Source organism: Glycine max, chromosome 2, assembly GCF_000004515.6.
Source record: "Glycine max cultivar Williams 82 chromosome 2, Glycine_max_v4.0, whole genome shotgun sequence".
NCBI lineage: Eukaryota > Viridiplantae > Streptophyta > Magnoliopsida > Fabales > Fabaceae > Glycine > Glycine max.
The window spans coordinates 9,033,108-9,054,155 of NC_016089.4; the positions used below are offsets into that span (position 1 = coordinate 9,033,108).

The 21,048-nt window shown below is 36.6% G+C and overlaps 1 protein-coding gene across 1 annotated transcript; it reads right to left on the reverse strand.

The window, feature by feature from the left end:
- Positions 1-6,211: 6,211 nt before the first annotated feature.
- Positions 6,212-6,658, reverse strand: LOC102660723 (uncharacterized). Its single transcript, XM_006575765.1, has one exon. It carries the CDS (start codon positions 6,656-6,658, stop codon positions 6,212-6,214), a length of 447 nt encoding a protein of 148 aa, XP_006575828.1.
- Positions 6,659-21,048: the final 14,390 nt, after the last annotated feature.

The window sequence follows — 21,048 nt, forward strand, 5'->3', positions numbered from 1 at the left end:
AAGTGTACCAAGTCGTTAAAGTAATAATAAAATGGTAAGAAACTGAGTATCGAACTTAGGGAACTTGTTTCATTCAGTGAAGTTTCATTCAACAAGCAGACATTGATATAAAGCCATGTAAATAAAAATAAGGATGTATATACTATAAATCTAAAATAACTACAAATACGCTTATCAAAATGGGAGAGAAAACAAATGATTAAAACATTGGGTCCTTCTACTAAACGCTTGATGTAATTGAAATATTTTTCTCTATTTAATGTTATTTTTGTGTTCTATGCTGAAGACTAAAATACCAAACACTGATTCCTCGTGTGAATGGACTAATTCTAATTAAACCTCGTTCTCGGATGTCTCGTTGAACTTAGCCTAACCGAACAACATTACAATCACAGTATATCAAAAACTAAAACCCTGCACTCTATGTTTAGCAATGCAATTATCTAGCCCTGCTCTATCCAGTTCTAAGGATTAATACATTTTCCAATGCTAAAAATCCTAACTTTACACACCAATGGGTGATCAGACCAAAAGCATGCAATAATTATGTGCAAATAGAAGCAATGAACACATAAAACAACTTTAAATAGATAGTTAAGAATTTACATCAAGTTTCAGCAAAATTTCCCAACAGAGATACTTAGCCTTCCATCACAAGGCAGGAACTTTCAGCTAAAGGATGAAGGTTTAAGAAGAAACTAACAGATTACACAGTGGTGGGGATGTCTCCTCCGCCTCTGTTTTTCACCTATGTTCTGCTTTCTACGCTCTGAATTAGCCTTCTTTCCCTTTTTTTATTAATTTTTTTCCAACTTCAACCTTAAAAGGGGCTTTATGTCCTCGAAGGCTCGCGTAGCGCCATTTTCGTGCTTAGCGCGAGTTAGTGAATATCCGCTGAGCAAGCTGGGCGCGCTTATCACGGGAAGAGAAAAACGCCTCACTGAGCGAGCTGATGACACGTTGAGCGCGAAGATGCTTCTCAGATTCTCCCAACTTGCTAAACGGGCTGAGTGTCTCGCTTTGCGCATGATTCTCGCTAAGCGCACAAGCCTCACTTAGCGAGACACCATCTGCAAGCCTTCATAATCTTCATCCTTTTTACCTGAAACTGAAATTAAAACACATTAAATTCACACTATTAGGCATTTCTATTGAACAAACTAAAACTAAACCTAAAATATGTACAATCCTACAAAAAGAACCATAAATTGGGGAAAAGATAAATATTTTATAAAACTTTTCTATACAAAAGTTAGCCGTAAATGACGACTAACAAACTCCCCCAAATTTACAGTTTTGCTTGTCCTTAAGCAAAGAAAGAACAATTTACTTGTCCTCAAGTGACAAGCTCACAATGGTTATTCAAAAGAGTGTTTGTTTCCAAGCATTCAATAACATGACACAAGTAGCATACAATGCTTCAACCAACATCTTTTCACAAGATATGCAGCTTTTCAAAGATATGAACATGATAATTAGGTACGCAAGTGAAATAAGCTAGCGGGCAAGACAAATATCAAGGAAGATTCATCAAGCCAATGGCTTATGGTCACTGTTTCGCTCAAGCACAAGTGTTTAGGCTATTTATAAATCAACAACCAACACAAGTCTCAATCTTTGCAATTCATCTCATGCCATACAGTCACAAACACACAAATTGAATCCGAAGGACTTTTCTCGGCTTGTAATGAGGTTGGGCTGCAAACAATATATGGTTTTTATAGGATGCAAAAATCTTAAGTTCTAGGAGAGCATTCATCCTTAGATCAACCTTTTTTTCCTTTTTATTCCAGCTTCTATTACTTGTCTTTCGACATTTACAACACTTAGTTTTGACAACAACACACACTTAGCTTTTATTTTTGAAATTTCTTTCTTTTTTTATATTTTATTTTAGCAGCTTTTACTTGCTGCAAATTGATTTTACTGTGTTGTTGTCATCTTTTTACCACAATTGTTGTCACCCAATAAACTCCCCCAAATTTGGGACAAATTTGCCTTGAACTATGACGCTCTCCTACAACCTAAGACAAGGTAGATGGAGATTACAATTTACAAGCTCAGGATTCAAGTCAATCACTCAATTTCCAGCTCAACATGGGTGCAAGGGATAATTCATTCATGCACAAGGTAAGCTTTTTGGCTAAGTAGCTATTTCAGTCAATCATGACCTTCATCATCTTCAAACTCATGCATTCATTCAGTAATCAGAGATTCATGCAAAAATTAGTACCCAATGTTAGTCGTTCTCTCACATTTAAAGATCACACACTCACCAGGTTGTGGCTAGTGATTACCTTCACAATCAATCTGTCAAACAAACTAACATTTTCAACCATGTACCTAATCCATGTTCTTTATCTTCTAATTACTGAATACTTATTCAAAGCATATGATCCACACATTACAATTCACTCAATTCATGCCATTGATCAATCCAATTCATTCAACAAACACAAGATTTTCATGTCAAACAAACCACTGCATAACAATCAAAATGCCAACTGTTCACCAAGCTTTCAAAATTTTTCTAGCTAAATAGATTGAAATATAAAACTGAAACTAAAAACATAAAGTGAACATAAAATGTATCAAAAGCAGGAATATCTTGAGCTGTAACAGGCCATGGGTCCTAGGTGCTCTGTGTTGCAGTCATATCAACTACATAATCCGCATTAGCAATGCCATCCTCCTTATCAAAGACCTCCAAAACTGGTGAAGTAGCTGGTGAAGCCTATGGAGTGGCCTCGCGAGCGACCTTCGACTCTAACTGAGGCTCCTGGACTGTGGAAGCCTCACCTCCCCCCAAATGAGAAGGCTGGACTCCTGGCCAGGCCACTTGAGAAGTGAACTCCTCCATACTGATAATAGGCAGATGTTGAGTCGAGTCGTGCATACTCTGCATCACCAGGCATAAGCCACGATGGATGCTCTGCAACATCGGCACTATGACCTTGGAGCATCGGCACTATGCTAGAACTGGTGATGGCGGAGCAGAGGGAGCTGGTGCTGGAACTGATGGAAGTGGTGATGTGGAAGTAGAGGGAGCTTGAGTAGAAGGAGCAAGATCAGGGGGAGTAGCTGAAGATGGGCCCTCAGATCCTCTAGCCCGGGCCTTGCGGGTCCCTGGAAATGTGACTGAAGGGTCATTTAGGTTCCAGCAGTTCTTCTTTATGTATGCTAAATTAATGGCAGGGACGAGGGACTCGAAGGTCAGAGAATATGAGATAACTCCTCGGGCTATGAATAATGCGGTGATCAAGGTTGGGAAATCGAGCCGCGAGGAGTTGGACTGGGCCATTTGTGAGATTTGATGTGATATGAGGAAGCGCACGTCTATGTCCATCTTCATAACTAGCCTATAGACTAACCTCGCCCTATCCATATTAAGGTTGGACATGTGAGAGGTGGGGGTGAGGTTCGAGTATGATAATACACTCCAAGTCTGGGCCAGGGTGGTCAAGTCCTTTCTCAAGAGCTTCCAGGGTGCTCCTTCAGCATTAAGAACAAATCCGCGCCCTGGAATACAAAGCTTGGAGGCAAGCTCCTAAGGATCAGTGTGCGTGCTGCAGAAGATGGAATATGAGGGGTACTGCTCCCCTGGCTGGATGAGTGGGGGTGTCTCCAGGAAAGCATTCAGCGATGCCGCATCAAACTTTATCAGCTTCCCTCTAACTCGAACCTGTTTTGGTGATTTGTCTTCAGGGTCGTACAGGTTTGAGTAAAATTCTTTGACTAGGGCCACATCAATGTGCCCGTCCATATGCTATGTTAGCACCTTGTGCCAGTTCTGCCGGATGAGCTCTCGCCTGAATTCATCATATTCTGTCACGAAGAGGTTAACGTTCCTTTTCAGAAGGATGTTTTGGGAGTGAATGTTCTGAGAATATCGCTCCCAAGCGACCTCGGAAACAAAATAGGTGGTGTCATATGGTTCACGAGGTTGGGAGGTCGTGGCTTTCCTCTTTCTGGAGGCCATCTGCATAAAAAATGGTCACAAGAATCAAGTTAGATAGGTTTTTATTTCAACTGAAACAGAAAAATAAAATTGAAAAAAAAACTGGGCGCTTAACGAGACTGGCTCGCTTAGCACGCCTTATGAAAATAACAACACTCGCTTAGCGCGTAGGGCGTGCTTAGCGCGGCAACACAAAAACAAAGACATTGGCTAAGTGAGACACACTCGCTTAGCTGAAACATCACAGTGGCTAAGCGAGCATGACTCACTAAGCCTTATTCTCTCACAGAGAGCTAATTGCGCTTAGCGAGACTGACTCGCTTAGTGCGACATACTAAATAGACTTAGCGCCAGCAGACACTTAGCCCAATTATTCTACTGGAACTTAATTGGCTAAGCGAGCGGGATCGCTAGGCCCAATTCCAAAATAAAACAAAACAGAGAAGAAATTTCATTTAGCGAGACTGACTCGCTTAGCGCATGAACAAAAACTCAGAAATTAAAAATGCTTTGGGCTTAGCGAGACTGACTCGCTTAGCCCAGGCTTATTCAACCTAAAGAGGCTAGGTGGCTTAGTGAGATTAACTTGCTTAGCCACCAACAGAAGACAAAAAGCCTTTTAGACTATGGCCCAAGAAACACAACTCGCTAAGCGCAACATGCCAGCTTAGCGAGTTCATACGAACACACAAACAAAACTGGAAATTTAAATACTCGCTAAGCCCAAGTGCAGTGGCTTAGCGAGTTCATACAAACATTCAAACATATGTAGAAAAATGATGAGCACACTTAGCGGGACAGGGCCATCTTAGCGAGTTCATCCAAAAACCCAGAAAAACAACAGAAATTGATGAACTCGCTTAGCGCACAGGCGTGCTTAGCGAGCACAATGAAATTTCCAGAAAACTTGGGGCTTTTCAGCCCCCTACCATAGGCCTATATTAGGCCTCAAAACCTAATCGAAACAACACAAAAGCATGTACATTGTGTGCAAAAATAAACCCCTAACAGCATGCTTACTAACAACTAATCTAACAACAGCATTGCAAAGCACAAAATCAAAACTTTTAAGAAGCTATAGTAAGTCTTCTAACCTAAGGTTCAAAACAAAATTTAAAGTAAAAAGTTAAGAACACTTACTTGGATTGCAGAATGCAAAAGCAAGGAGGAAGAACAGAGAACAAAAGGCACAATGGAAAGCACAATGCAGAGGAGTGCATAATGCAAGTGATAAGAGTGAGAAGGAATTTTAAGGTGCACAACGTAACTGCCTTAAGGCAGTAAAGCCTTATTTTTTGCAGTTTTGACTACCTCGCTTAGCGCAGGTCACTCGCTAAGCGAGCACTCAATGACTTTTGAGTTTTCAGAATTCAAACTCACGCGCTTAGTGGGCAGACTCGCTTAGCCCAATTCAGAAATTAGAGAATCCAGAGAAGGATTTGGGCTTAGCGCGAAGGGTCGCGCTTAGCGAGTTCTACAACTATGATTGGTCTGCAACTCTCGCTTAGCGTGGCATAGGTCAGCTTAGCGAATAAAATACTTCATGATGCAGTAGTGGCACTCGTTTAGCGCAATTCCAACCCCGAGAGGGATTTGGGCTTAGCGGGCTGACCCGTTGGGCCGAATTCTCATGAATGGTTTAACAAAGAGGAAATTGCGCTTAGTGAGATGCAACTGTGCACTTAGTGAGATGACTCGCTTAGCCCAATTCCAAAAGATGAAATTCTAGAGAAGTTTTTGGGCTTAGCACACAGGGCTCGCTTAGCAAGACCCTTTCAGCCAATGAATAGGGGTTGATGCGCTTAGCGCGAGAAGTGACTGGCTCAGCGCGTGAAGGATTATTCGCTTAGCGCACGTGGCATGTTGAGCGAGTGGATGACTGAAAAAAAATTCTAAGTGTTTCCATCCACAACTTCCAGAGAAGCTTAATCAACCCTATTTTCAATGCAAAACATGCTGATTAATCATTCAAACAATCACAAACAAGTAATCCTAACTATATGCAGTGAACATAAAATTAAAAAGGATTGCGTTGCCTCCCAGTAAGCGCTCGTTTAACGTCATTAGCTTGACGCATCTTACTTTATGGGTTTGGATCAAATTTGGTTCCCACCTTTAGAACCATCTCTTTCCATACTTCATTTACCTCTGAACAGACTTTCCGGTTGAGCAAATGCTTTTCTTCATCAAATAAATCAAAGCTGATCTTCTGATCAGCAATTCCCATCTCAAGCTTTTTCTTCCCCATGTCCACTACACAACTAGGGTCAGCATGAAGGGACGACCCAAGATCAAAGGGATCTCAGTATCCTCTTTGATGTCCATCACTACAAAGTCAGCTAGGAAAGTGAAATGCTTCACTCTAACCAAAACATCTTCAATAATGCCATAGGGTCTGGTAACAGAACGATCTGCTAATTGAAGTGTTATCTTGGTTGGCATTATCTCCAACACCCTAATTCTCCGGCACACGAAGAGTGGCATCAGGTTTATACTGGCTCCTGAATCCATGAGGGCCTTACCAGCAGACACATTACCAATAGAGCATGGCATAGTAACACTTCCAGGATCTTTGTGCTTCGGTGGAAGGATCCGTTGAATCACTGCACTACAGTTTCTCTCCACAACAATGGTGTCACTATCTATGTACTTGCTCTTTTTGGTTAACAAATCTTTCAAGAACTTTGAGTAGAGCGACATCTGCTGAAGGGCCTCTCCAAAGGGTATTGTAATCTCCAACTTCTTGAAGATATCAAGGAAGCAAGCTAGGTGCCACTCCTTGTCTTTCTTTGAGGGTACCAAAGGATATGGCACCTCTTTCCCTATAGATGGACTAGTCTCTCTCTTCTTTTCACGAGCCAGCTTACTCTTGGTCTTCTTCTTTTATTCCTTATCTCTCTTTTTCTCATTTTCATTTTTTTCATTTCCTTTTTGTTTTTATTTTTGTTTTTGTTTTTCTTACTTCTCTTCTACATTTATTTCTTTCTTATTCACAATTATTGGTGTCTCTCTCAGCTAGTCATCTTCTTCTTCATTTTCTTCTTCTCCAAGTTCACACACTGGTTCCTATTTCGTATCCTCAATCCTTCTTTCCTCATCCTCCATGGAAACCATCCTACCTCTAGTCATCACAGCCTTGCATTCTTCCACAGCAAGCTACGAAATCTTTCCAAGGCCTCACTTAAGGATTCATCTGGAAACTGGTGGAAGGAAGAAATGGCTGCCTTTCCTTCTACAGTCTTGGACTCAGGGAAATATTTCTTCAAGAATTTTTCAACAACTTTTTCCCAAGTCTTTAGACTGTTGCCTTTAAATGAATGAAGTCATCTTTTCGCCTCTCCAGCTAAAGAGAATGAAAATAGACTCAACCTAACAACATCTTCCGGCACACCAGCAATTTTGACTGTATTACAGATTTCAATGTAAGTGGCTAGATGTGCATACGGGTCTTCATTAGGCAAACCATGGAATAGGTTACCCTGTATCAGTTGGATTAGTGAATGAGGATAGGTAATATTCTGCGCTTGAACCTCTGGCCACGCAATGCTAGTGAAAAACTACGGCATAGTAGAACTTGAGTAGTCTTCAAGGGTCACTCTTCTCGGTTGCTCTTCAGCCATTATGTCGGCCTCAGACACTGCAGTTTCGGATTCCCTTGTTTCTGGAAAAATGGAAGATGACTCAGAAGATTGAGGTTCTTCAAGAATTGGTAACGCTGTCTTGTCCTGCAGAATTTTTTTTCTCCGCTCTGCGTTGTTCTGTCTACAAGTTGCTTCATTTTCCAAGTCTAATGGAACCAAATCACCTGTAGAGGACTTTCCACGAATACAAAGCACTAGCAAGAGCAGCAATTAACCAATCCAAGAGAAAAATAAATTCTAAACTAACTAAATATTCACACAAACAAATAATCAAAGAATAAAGAATTAATGCCTACAAATTGAACTAAACTTCCCAAATGGAAAGAAGATCCCCAGCAACAGTGCCAAAAACTTTGTTCGAGCCCTACACAACCCCGAACTTTATCGGAAAGTGTACCGAGTCGTTAAAGTAATAATAAAACGGTAAGAAATCGAATATCGAACTCATGGAACTTGTTTCATTCGGTGAAGTTTCATTCATCAAGCAGACATTGATATAAAGCCATGTAAATAAAAATAAGCAAAGGATGTATATACAGTAAATCTAAAATAACTACAAATACGCTTATCAAAATGGGAGAGAAAATAGATGATTAAAATGTTGGGTCCTTCTACTAAACACTTGATGTAATTGAAATATTTTTCTCTATTTAATGTTATTTTTGTATTCTATGTTGAAGACTAAAATACCAAACACCGATTCCTCGCGTGAATGGACTAATTCTAATTAAACCTCGTTCTCGGATGTCTCGTTGAACTTAGCTTAACCGAACAACATTACAATCATAGCATATCAAAAACTAAAACCCTGCACTCTATGTCTAACAATGCAGTTATCTAGCCCTGCTCTATCATGTTCTAAGGATTAATACATTTTCCAATGCTAAAAATCCTAACTTTACACACCAATGGGTGATCAGACCAAAAACATGCAATAATTAAGTGCAAATAGAAGCAATGAACACATAAAACAACTTTAAATAGATAGTTAAGAATTTACATCAAGTTTCAGTAGAATTTCCCAACAGAGATACTTGGTCTTCCATCACAAGGCAACACCTTTCAACTGCAAGATGAGGGTTTAAGAAGAAACTAACAGATTACACAGTGGTGGGGATGTCTCCTCCACCTCTAGGAACCTAGAAATTAATCCTAAACCTAAGATCCTCTTGAAAGTTGAGGTTTTTGGCTTCCTCGCTCTGTTTTTCGCCTCTGTTCTGCTCTCTATGCTCTGAATTAGCCTCCTTTCCCATTTTTTTCAACTTTAGCCTTAAAAAGGGCTTTCTGTCCTCGAAGGCTCGCTTAGAGCCATTTTCGTGCTTAGCGCGAGTTAGTGAATATCCGCTGAGCGAGCTGGGCACGCTTAGCACAGGAAGAGACAAATGCCTCGCTGAGCGAGCTCATGACGCGCTAAGCGCGCAGATGCTTCTCATATTCTCCTAACTCGCTAAGCGGGCTAAGTGCCTCGCTTAGTGCATGATTCTCGCTAAGCGCACAAGCCTCGCTTAGCGAGACACCAGCTGCAAGCCTTCACAATCTTCATCCTTTTTACCTGAGACTGAAGTTAAAACACATTAAATTCACATTATTGGGCATTTCTACAGAACAAACTTAAACTAAACCTAAAATATGTACAATCCTACAGAAAGAACCATAAATTGGGGAAAAGATAAACATTTTATAAAACTTTTCTATATGAAAGTTAGTCGTAAATGACGACTAACATTCCCTCAAAAGGGACACCTTGACTCCATCATGAATTTCCAATTATTATAGAAGACACGAACAAATTTAGGATAATAAGGCAATTTTAGAGTCATAAAATCTACCAATTCAGAGTTTTGGAATACTTGATAATAGTCAAAGGTTTCTCCTTCAAAGAAATCAAAATCTAGATATTTAGGATCAAGAATGACACAATTTGAAAAGGAGGAGTAATACCTCTGACATTGATCATCGGAGGAAAATATAGTTAGTGAGCGTGGTGAGGAAAGGGAAGGATTGGGTGGTGCTAGAGTGTCACCGGAAGCACCATGGCGGCGTTGGCCTACAGTGGTGGTGGAGGAAAATGAACCCTTGCATTTCTTGGATGATTCTGCCATTTCATGAGTTTTTTGCAAATTTTGATTGGTGGGGGTTTATAGAGAATTGGAAATGATGAATTTCATACTTTGTTTGATGTGATCTGGTTAAGAAATGAGAAAGTTATGAGGTTTGGAAGATTTGGGAATGAAGGGCGCCGTTAGTGAGAGAGGAAGGATGAAGGTTTTGCAACTAGAGAGAGAAAAAGTTGTTTTTATAGGCGGGGATGAGTTGTAATCAATTACATCCTGTTGTAATCGATTACAGACGTGGGTGGAAATTGCCAAACTGCCTCTGGTAATTGATTACAGTATGTGGTAATCGATTACAACAACGTTGTTCTATGGTAATCAATTATAGGGATTGGTAATCGATTACCAGACCCTTAAAACATGAAATTTTCAAGCTAGCAAACAGTATAGGCAATCAGATGGGCTAGGAATCTAAGTCATTTAGGTCCATAATTCCTAATTCTCTTATAATAGCAAAGAAACTTTCTTTGGGAATAGGTTTTGTAAAGATATCAGCCAATTGATTCTTTGTGTCAACAAACTCTAATATACAATCCCCTTTTTGAACATGGTCTCGAAGGAAGTGATGTCTTATTTCAATATGTTTTATTCTAAAGTGCAGAATAGGATTTTTGGATAGGTTGACTGCACTTGTATTGTCACAATGAATAGGAATATGATCAAGCATTAAGCCATAATTAGAGAGTTGTTGTCTCATCCAAAGGATTTGTGCACAACAACTTACAACAGAAATATATTTCGCTTCTGCAGTTGATAAGGCAACATTATTTTGCTTTTTGCTATGCCATGATACTAGAGCAGAACCAATAAAATGACAAGTTCCACTAGTGCTTTTTCTATCGGTTTTGCATCCAGCAAAATCAAAATCAGAGAATCCTACTAAGTTATAAGAATAATTCTTAGGATACCATAATACTAGATTTATAGTGCGTAACAAATATCTCATTATTCTTTTAACGACACTTAGGTGAGATTCTTTGGGATTGGCTTGATATCTAGCACACATGCAAACACTAACCATCTTTATCCTGTCTATTTGCTGATAAATAAAAAGAGATCCAATCATGCCTCTATATTTCTTTATGTCTACTGATTGATCAACTTCATCTTTATCCAAATAGCAAGCAATGCTCATAGGGGTGGCCATTTGTTTAGCATTTTCCATCCCAAACTTGTTAAGAATTTCTTTGCAATATTTTGCTTGACCGATAAAGATTCTATTTTTGGTTTGCTTTATTTGTAGTCCAAGAAAGAAATTTAACTCACCCCCATCATGGATATTTCAAATTCACTTTGCATATCTTTAGAGAATTCTTTGCACAAGGAATCATTAGTAGAACCAAAGATTATATCATCTACATAAATTTGAACTAACAAAATATCATGCATTTTTCTTTTAATGAAAAGTGTGGTATCCCTTTCCTCTTGTAAAGCCCTTTTCTAAAAGAAATTTGCTCAATTGTTCATACCAAGCCCTAAGGGCTTATTTTAAACCATATAGAGCCTTTTTCAATTTAAAAACATGATTGGGAAAATCTGAATTTTCAAATCCAGGAGGTTGATCAACATGCACTTCTTCTTGAATAAAACCATTTAAAAATGCACTTTTAACATCCATTTGATAAAGTTTGAAATACATTGTGGATGCAAAGGCAAGTAACATTCTAATGGCTTCCAATCTAGCTACTGGAGCATAAGTTTCTTCACAATATATTCCTTCTTCCTGGTTATATACTTTTGCCACTAATCTAGCCTTATTTCTAATGACTATTACATGTTCATCCAATTTATTTCAGTTCTAAATACTTATTTAGTTCCAATAATTGGATGATCATTAGGTCTATCAACTAATTCCCTAACTTAATTTCTTTCAAATTGATTTAATTCCTCTTGCATAACAATAATCCAATGTTCATCAATTATGGCTTCATTTATGTTTTTAGGTTCAATTAAAGAGACAAAAGCCATATTATTGCATGCATATTTAAGAGAGTGTCGTGTTGTTACCTCTTTTGAGATGTCACCTATGATATTATCAAGAGGATGATACCTTGAAGTTCTCCACTCCTTTGGAAAATCCACATTTGTTTGATTTTCATTGAATTGAGAGTCTCTACTATTTCCATCTCCTTTGCCTTTATGTCCTTTTTCATGAATATGCATATCTTCTAAGGAATTTGTAATATCATCATGTATTTCCTTTCTTGGCCTTATAGAGTTAGTCTCATGAAAAGCAACATGAATTTATTCTTCAATAATCATAGTTCTTTTATTATATATCCTAAAATCTTTATTATTCAGAGAATAGCCAAAGGGTATACCTTCATCTGATTTTGCATCAAATTTTCCCGAGTTGTCTTTCCCATTATTCAACACAAAGCATTTACATCCAAAAACATGGAGATGGGAAATATTTGGTTTTCTTCCTTTATATAGTTCATATGGTATTTTCTTTTAATGCTTTATTCATTATATAGCATGCAGTATTAACAGCTTCAGCCCATAAATATTTAGGAAGTTCTATATCATTAAGTAAAGTTCTGACTAATTCTTTGAAATTCTGATACCAATGACAGATGTCGTACCGGATGTCACGACATCACGCTTCAGAACATGCAGATTATATTTGACAGTATGAACAGATTAAACAAGTAAATAACTCAAGAGAATTGTTAACCCAGTTCGGTGCAACGTCACCTACATCTGGGGGCTACCAAGCCAGGGAGGAAATCCACTAAAATAGTGTTAGTTCGAAGATCTAACAGCCACTGTTTACAACCTTCTCACCTAACCACTACCCATGCAACCTCTACCTAAGAGCCACTCTTAGATATGAGAACCCCTCTCACTCCCTCTCAATCACTCTCCCGTGTTTACAAATAAATCAAAGACACACCAGAGATTGCTCTCTGAACAAAAGAGATCAACTCTACACACTCAGGTCCAACACTTGATGTTAGGGTAACATCAAGGTGGCTCACAAAACACTCAAGTCCCAAAACTCACAAAATAACTCTTCAATCTCGAACTTGGTAGAAAACTCGTGCAGCCTTCATGTTTATATAGCAGTGTGCGTATCTGGGCTGCAACAACTTGCGCTGGATGAGATCTATCATTCTCCTGAAAAATCTGCACTTAAAGAACTAAAAGATAAAGTTTGATCTTTTAGTTTTTATCTTTAATCTCTAATCCCTGAACGAACTATTCAAGTTTGTAATTCGAACTTTAATTATCTTTTAATTCGTTCCTAAAGATAGATCGCCAAATCTGTTGCTAACTGCACATTAATCTGTTAAAGATATAACAGATTTATGTGTCCAGTATTTTCGGGCCGGATGTCCTGGACATCGTATCCGACATCGTGGATCCTGCAGCTTCAATTCTTCATTTGACATTTTATCTTGCCTTGTGCATTGTGCAGCCCAATCTGATTCCTTGACGTAATGTTGGACATCATGTGCAGCAACTCCAGCTTTCCTTCATTGTCTAAGTGCTTATGTTTTAACAAAATTTTAGCCAATCTTTTAAAACTCAGTAAAGCTAAGCACTAACATTCTTCTAATGATCTATTTTTTCTCTCAACTACATAAGAGAGAGAGTGATACACATGAGAGAAAATTTAATTATTTTGCAGAGGCGAGTGAAGTGAGGAAAGTGTTATCTGCTTATGAACCACTCAATCTACAGTATTGCAAAGACAGTAAAATTTCTACTGATAATTCTAATGAGTTTACTATTTCTATTTCTCCTAGTGTTCAACCCTTATTGCAGGAATTTAAAAATGTCTTTCCTAAGGAGATTCCTCATGGACTGCCACCTTTAAGAGGCATAGAACATCAAGTTGATCTCCTCCCCGGAGCTTCATTGCCTAACAGGCCAACTTACAAAAGCAATCCCCAAGAGACTCAACGTAAGGATGCACATGCCAAAGTTGAGTATGTGAAAAGATTGTATGACCAAGTGAAGGTGCAAATTGCAAAGAAGAATGAAAGCTATGCCAAGCAAGACAACAAGAAAAGGAAGGAAGTGGTACTTGAACCCGGTGATGATCCTGGACATTTGAGGACAAATGTTTTCCAAGAAGGAGGGAATGATGAGAATCATGAAACTGGCCAAATACAGGCTAAAGGCCCAAGTGGAGAAGGACGAAGGCCCAAGTGGAGAAGGACAAAGCCCCCGAGTGGAGAAGGATGAAGGCCCAAGTGGAGAAGGATGAAGGCCCAGAGGCAGAGACACTATCAAGACAATTAATTGTTGCTGAAGGCTCAAGTTAAATATGTTTTTTAGTTATAATTTTTATTTATTGTAATTTTGGCCCAAACTATTTAGAAGGCCCATGTCTATTTTTATCTTTTTGTTCAGATACACTATAAGTATTGGTTTTTGTTTTGAATTAAAAAAAAACTTTTGGCATTTTCATAAAATTGGGTGAGAGCTTCTCTCTGGGTTCCTTGTTGAACCAATTATCAGACTTATCAAGGTAATCCTTGTGGCGTCTACTTGGACTTATCTTCCTTCACCGGAAGTGGCGTCTACCCTGACTTATCTTCCTTCACCGGAAGTGGCGTCATCCAAACCTCCGTAGCCTGTATCAAACGATCCGTTCCTACTCAGGTTCACATCACAACTACTCCATTTTGTTGAGGGATTCTAGGTGCAGAAAAATTATGTTCAATACCATTTTCATTTCAAAATAATTCAAAATCTTTATTCTTAAATTCCCCTCCATGATCACTTCTAATATATGCAATGTTGACATTTTTCTTATTTTGAATAATTTTGGCAAGTTTCTTAAAAGCATGAAATACATCTCTTTTGTGAGCAAGAAATGGAGTCCATGTGAATCTTGAGTAATCATATACTCTGACAAGAGCATAATAATTGCCATAAAAACTCATAGTTTTAGAAGGACCAAAAAGATCCATGTGCAAAAGTTGTAAGGGTTGAGTGGTAGAAACAATATTCTTTGATTTGAAAGAGACCCTTACTTGTTTTCCCTTTTGGCATGCATCACATAATCTATCTTTTTCAAATCAAGTTTTGGCAATCCAATTACTAAATCTTTTGAAATTAATTTATTTAAATGTTACATGTTTATATGAGCAATTCTCCTATGCCACAACCATGATTTATCCTTTTTGCTTAGAAAGCATTGAGCAAGATTTAGGGTTTTATCTAGATTTATCATGTATACATTATTAATTCTATGTCCTACATGTTTTATTTTCTTGTCATGTTTACTTTCAATAAAGCAATTATGAGAATCAAATGATACTAAAAAGCCTTTATCACATAATTGACTAACACTTAGTAAACTATGCTTAAGACCATCAATAAGTAAAACATTTTCTATGGAGGTAGAGGGATTCATATCTATTTTTCCAACTCCAAGAATTTTATCTTTGTTGTTGTCTCCATAAGTCACATGTCCACTATTCTTACAAGAAATATGAGTAAACTTTGATGCATCTCCCGTCATGTGTTTGGAGCAGCCACTATTAATGTACCAACTTTTCTTCAACGAATCCTTCATGCATATAATCATATTTTTGATTTAGGTACCCAAATTTTCTTGGGTCCTTGAATGTTAGTTTTGACTAGAGATCCTTTTGGAACCCATACCATTTTTCCAAAGCTACTACTATTTTTCCTAAAATAACATGTTGATGCACTATGTCCTTTCTTACCACAGTAAAAACATGTCAAGAAAAGAGAACTAGTCTTTTGAGTAGATGCAAATAAATTTTTATACATCTTTTGTTTTTTTTCAGGTTTATACCCTAATCCAGCTTTATCAAAAACACATCTTTGTTTTCCTAATATAATATCTAAATTATTTTTGCCAAGAGTAAATTTGGCAAGAGAATCTTTTAAATCTTTAATTTTTTCTTTAAATTTTTTGCAGCATTTACATGAATGAGATGCTTCATTTCTTTCTTGTATTAAACATTTAGTAGAGAATTGGTTTGTATCTATTGATTTTAATGTTTTAACTTCAGATTTAAGATTTTCTAATTCTATATTTAATTTCAAAACTTCCTTTTCTAAATTTGAAATAGTTTTCTTAGAAAGTGAAACTAATTTTGCAAGTTTGACATATTCTTTATGCAAGTCATTGAATCCATCTTGAAGTTCATCAAAGGAAATAGATAAGTCATAGTTATAAGATGTTACATCTTCTTTGCTTTCATAATTTTTGGCAATGAGACTAAGATTTACGACTTCATTTTCTGAATCACTTGATGAATCCCTATCATTATCTTTCCAAGTGACGTAAGCTTTATTTCCTTTCTTATCTTTTAAGGTTTTCATGTCAGATTTGTCCATTCTTCTTTTGAAGATAGGGCAATCAACTCTTAGGTGTCCAGGTTATTCGCATTCATAACATTTTGAAATATAGGAGGATTTTTCTCCTTTCTTCTTTGGATTGAAGTTTGATCTTCTCCGATTTCCTTTGTTCCTCAGTAATTTATTAAGTCTTTTTACGAAAAGACTGAAATCATCATCTTCTTCTATATTGTTATGTCCATTCATGTCCTCTTTGTCACTTTCTTCATGAATAGAATATGAGGCTTTAAGTGCAATTCATTTCTTCTTTTTGTCATTTTCCTCATGTTGGTTGAGTTTCATAAGTTCCATTTGATGTTCTTGAAGTTTCCCAAAAAAGAGTTGCAAGAGACATGTTGGTGAGACCTTTTGATTCAGCAATTGCAGTTACCTTTGGTTGCCATTGCCTGCTTAAACATCTCAACACTTTGTTAATGAGATCTTCATTAGGAAATATTTTTTCTAATGATGCAAGATGATTAACTATATGTGTAAATCTCTTTTGCATATCTTGTATGGTCTCATTTTGATTCATTCTAAAAAGTTCATATTCATGTGTGAGGGTGTTTATTATAGATCTTTTACATCAGTTGTTCCTTCATGTGTTACTTGTAATGTATCCCACATTTCTTTTGCATTTCTACAATTTGAGACTCTAAAATATTCATTCATGCCTAATGCAGAAGCAATTATATTTTTGGCCTTTAAATTATATTGAACCCTTCTTCTTTCATCTTCATCTCATTGTTCTCTAGGTTTTTCTATAGTTGCATTTCCAACTACCATTGTAGGGATGAAGGGACCAATTTCAATGGCTTCCCATATATTTAAATCGCTTCTATGAAAATTTGCATACGGATTTTCCAATAATGATAACCCTCACCATTAAAAATAGGAGGCCTATGAATGGAGTTTCCCTTGGGAAATAGAAAGTTTGATGAGGCCATAACTATTCTTGAAATTTTTAAACTTTATACAAGAATCCTGCTTTGATACCACTTGTTGAACAAGTGGCCTCAATAACTTAAGAGGAGGGTGAATTAAGTTTTAAAGAATTTTTATATGAGCAAATTCTAATTCCCTTTTTAAAATATTTGTGATAGCTTTAGAATATAAAAGATGAAGAAGCAATTAATTTGATAATGTTCTTCAATTATGCAAGACAAAATAAGTGCAATAAAGATAACCGAGATAAGGGAAGAGAGAATTACAAACTCGTTTTATCCTGATTCGGCCACTTCCCGTGTCTACATCCAGTCCTCAAGCAACCCACTTGAGATTTTCTACTATCTTTGTAAACTCTTTACAACCTTTGAATACACCTTGGGATCCTTCACCCTTGTGTTCAAGGTTCTCACAAGCCAAGAGACGAATAGTCTCTTGATTACAATAGTGTTTATAAGATGTACAAAAAGCTTTCTTTCTTTTAGATATGATAATACAAGTTGAAGATCTTAGAATAATTCTCAATTGATTTGCAAGAGTTTGGCCAATAGTTGTTTTTGAGAGAATTTTACAATTAAGGTTTTGATTTGAAAAACTCTGAATATTTTTGAAGTCAAGACACATATATATAGGCCCTTGGTGGCTGTTCAAAAATAATTCTGAAGAGACATGTCTTTTCAAAATAATTTTTAAAATTTTTTCACTGGTAATTGATTATAGCATTCTAGTAATCGATTACATAGTTATATTTTAAAAGGTCATGACTTTTCAAAGTATTTTCTGAAGTGTCATTACTGTTAATCGATTTGAGACACTGGGTAATCGATTACAAGATTTAAAATTCAAATTTCAAAATCCTTTTTAAAAGCTCATTTGCAATCTATCTCTGGTAATCGATTACCAGCACCAAAAATATTTATTTTGAGCTAATAAAAACATTTGAAAATAGTTGTTTAGCCCAAAACTTATCAACCAGTGTGAGATTCTTTTAACAAATAAACTAAGGCCTTATCTTTTTCTTGATCTTGTTTGCTTGACCTTGAATTAATATTGAAGCAATCTTTGTTTGCTTAACCTTGAATGTTTCTTGAAGTAATCTTGTTTGCTTATACTTTGGCATCATAAAAAACTTGTATACATACATTCACAATAGTGATGCTATTATCCCAACAAGCAAGCATGCTCCACTCCATCTCTTAATGCTAAGAGCTCAACAAGATTAGAGTTATCTGGGCCATAAGACTTCAAAAAGCCAAAAATCAACTCACCCAAGTGTAAAATTTTAAGGGTTTCCTAGATTAACAATTATAGGAAATAAACATGATCTTAAAACCTATGATTCTCACATATAAATAAACAATGTGTACTTTTCTCCACAGTGAAACTTCTCTTCGGTGTACTCTGATTTCTAGGAAGAGGAGAGAAACAATATGTACATTTCTTTTTGTCTCTCTACATTTGTGATGACTAGAGATTAGAGAGGACATTTTTCTGTCAGGAAGGGGATTTTATTTCATATTAGTGGGTATTAATCCCTTTTATAACTATTACTCCTATCAAGTAACAGTTACCTTTAGAAACTTCTCCTATTTAACCCAATTACGATTTAGTCCTTAATTATTTATTTATTAATCCCTACATAAGTTACATGCCTCTCACATGAGACATTAATTCTAAGATTCTCCCACTTGGCTCATGTGGCATTACTAAACATTATGGACTAAATAAATAAATATATTAAACTAACATAACGTGCATTAAAATGACTAAATTGTTCTATATATTGGGTACATCATAATTTCATGATTAAGAATGGAAACCAATTCGAGTTATTACGGTTGTACATCACTTAATCGACATAGTTCCTTTCATGTACTACAAATTAGTCTTCTCCTTAATATGACCATTAGTTAGGAGTACATAATTGGTCCAACATAATGTCTTTATTCAAGACAAAACCTGTTAACATTACTCTAATACAAATATGCATGCAAACATAGAAAACAGATAATCAAAAACATATCATAAATGAGCTCAAAGTGTCAGTAAAATGCATAAGTTAAATTACACTTAATGATCATCAATAACAATAATGTACATACTTTCAACATGTTCTATAAATGTCTTGGGCGGTAATCCCTTTATCAAAGGGTCAGTTATCATAAAGTTTATGCTAATATGTTCTATCGACACTCTTTGTTTCTAAACTTCTTCCTTCACGAAAAAGTACTTCAATTCCATATGCTTAACACCCTTAGAGTACTTGTCATTCTTAGAAAAAATACTACTGTGGAGTTATCGCAATACATTTGCAGCGACCTGGCAATATTGTCGACAATTCCAAGCTCTGAAATAAAGTTCCGCAGCCAATTAGCCTGAATTGTAGCCTCAAAACATGCTCCAAATTTAGCTTCCATGGTAGATGCAACAACAACTTATGCATATGGAATTGCTTCCATTTGTTTTTGTTCCATATCATTTCTAGGACATTATGCGAGACTAAATTTGTCTCCTTTCTAAATTAGAACAGGTGATGCTGAACACCTTTCCATCCTGAATCTCTCTAGTACTTTATTGATATATGCTTTCTGAGATAAGCTTAACAATCCTTGTGATCTATTATGGAATATTTCTATCCCTATCACATAACTTGCCTCACCCATATCTTTCATTTCAAAGTTACTAGAGAGAAACTTCTTAGTGTCATGAAGAAGACCAAGATCATTAGTTGCAAGCAAGATATCATCAACATACAGAATTAGAAAAATAGCCTTACTCCCACTGACCTTTAGATATATACACTAATAAACAATATTTTCCTTAAATCTAAAGGAAACAATGGTATCATTAAACCTCAAATACCATTGGCAAAAAACTTGTTTAAAATTGTATATTGATTTCTTTAATTTGCACACCATGTGTTCCTTTCCTTCAACTGAGAACCCCATTGGTTGGTCCATATAAACATTCTCCTCTAATTCTCCATTAAGAAAGGCAATTTTCACATCCATCTGATGTAGATCCAAGTCATAATGGACTATTAATGCCATGGTAATCCTGAAAGAATCCTTTCTTAAGACCAGTGAAAACGTCTCTTTATAATCAATGTCATCTTTATGAGTAAATCCAGTAGCAACAAGTCTAGCCTTATAACACACAAGGTTGCCATGGGAGTCACGCTTAGTCTTGAAGACTCACTTACAACTAACTCTTTTACAATCCTTTGGCAATTCTACAAGGTCCCAAACACAATTATGTTTCATGGAATTTATCTTTTCTTTCATGGCATTTAATCACTTCTCATAATTATCACAACTTACATCTTGTGAAAACAAAATTGGACCATTATCATTAATGCTTAAGTTTGTTTCTATTTCATGTAGGTATGCCACATAATCATTAGAAATAGCTAGTCTCCTTTCTCTTTGAGACCTCCTTAATGCTACTTCTTGTGGTTGTTCCACAATATGCTCATTATGTATCATGAACTCATTATTGTGTTGCTTCTCTTCATTATTTTTGTAACAACAACTAAAGGAGCAATCACCTTACTATTAGAGGCATAAGCTAAAGGGACTTGCACGCTAACTTATTTAATTTCCACTTCTCGTGGAACTGTATTCCCACTGATTTCACCATTTTTAATGAACCATGCATTTCCAGTTTCGACAATTCCTATACTATGATTAGGACAATAAAACATATACCCCTTTGACTTTTCTGGATAACCAATTAAATATCCACTGATTATTTTGCATCCAATTTTCTTTCTTGCAGATTATAAATCCTTATTTCTGTTTGGCAACCCCAAGCATGCAAGTGCCTTATACTAGGTGTCTTATTCGTCCATAGTTCAAAAAGGTGTCTTTGGAATTACCTTACTAGGAATCCTATTCAACGAATACATGGTAGTTTTCAAGGCATACATCCACGAAGATACGGGTAAAGTTAAATTTCTTAACATACTCCTAACCGTATCCATTAAAGTTCTATTACGCCTTTCTGATACACCATTTTGTTGTGGTGTACCAGGCATTGTGTATTGCGCACAAATGCCACGTTT

Coding starts and splice junctions, on each gene's coding strand:
- LOC102660723 (XM_006575765.1), bottom strand. CDS start 6,658: ATGTCGCTCTACTCAAAGTTCTTGAAAGATTTGTTAACCAAAAAGAGC.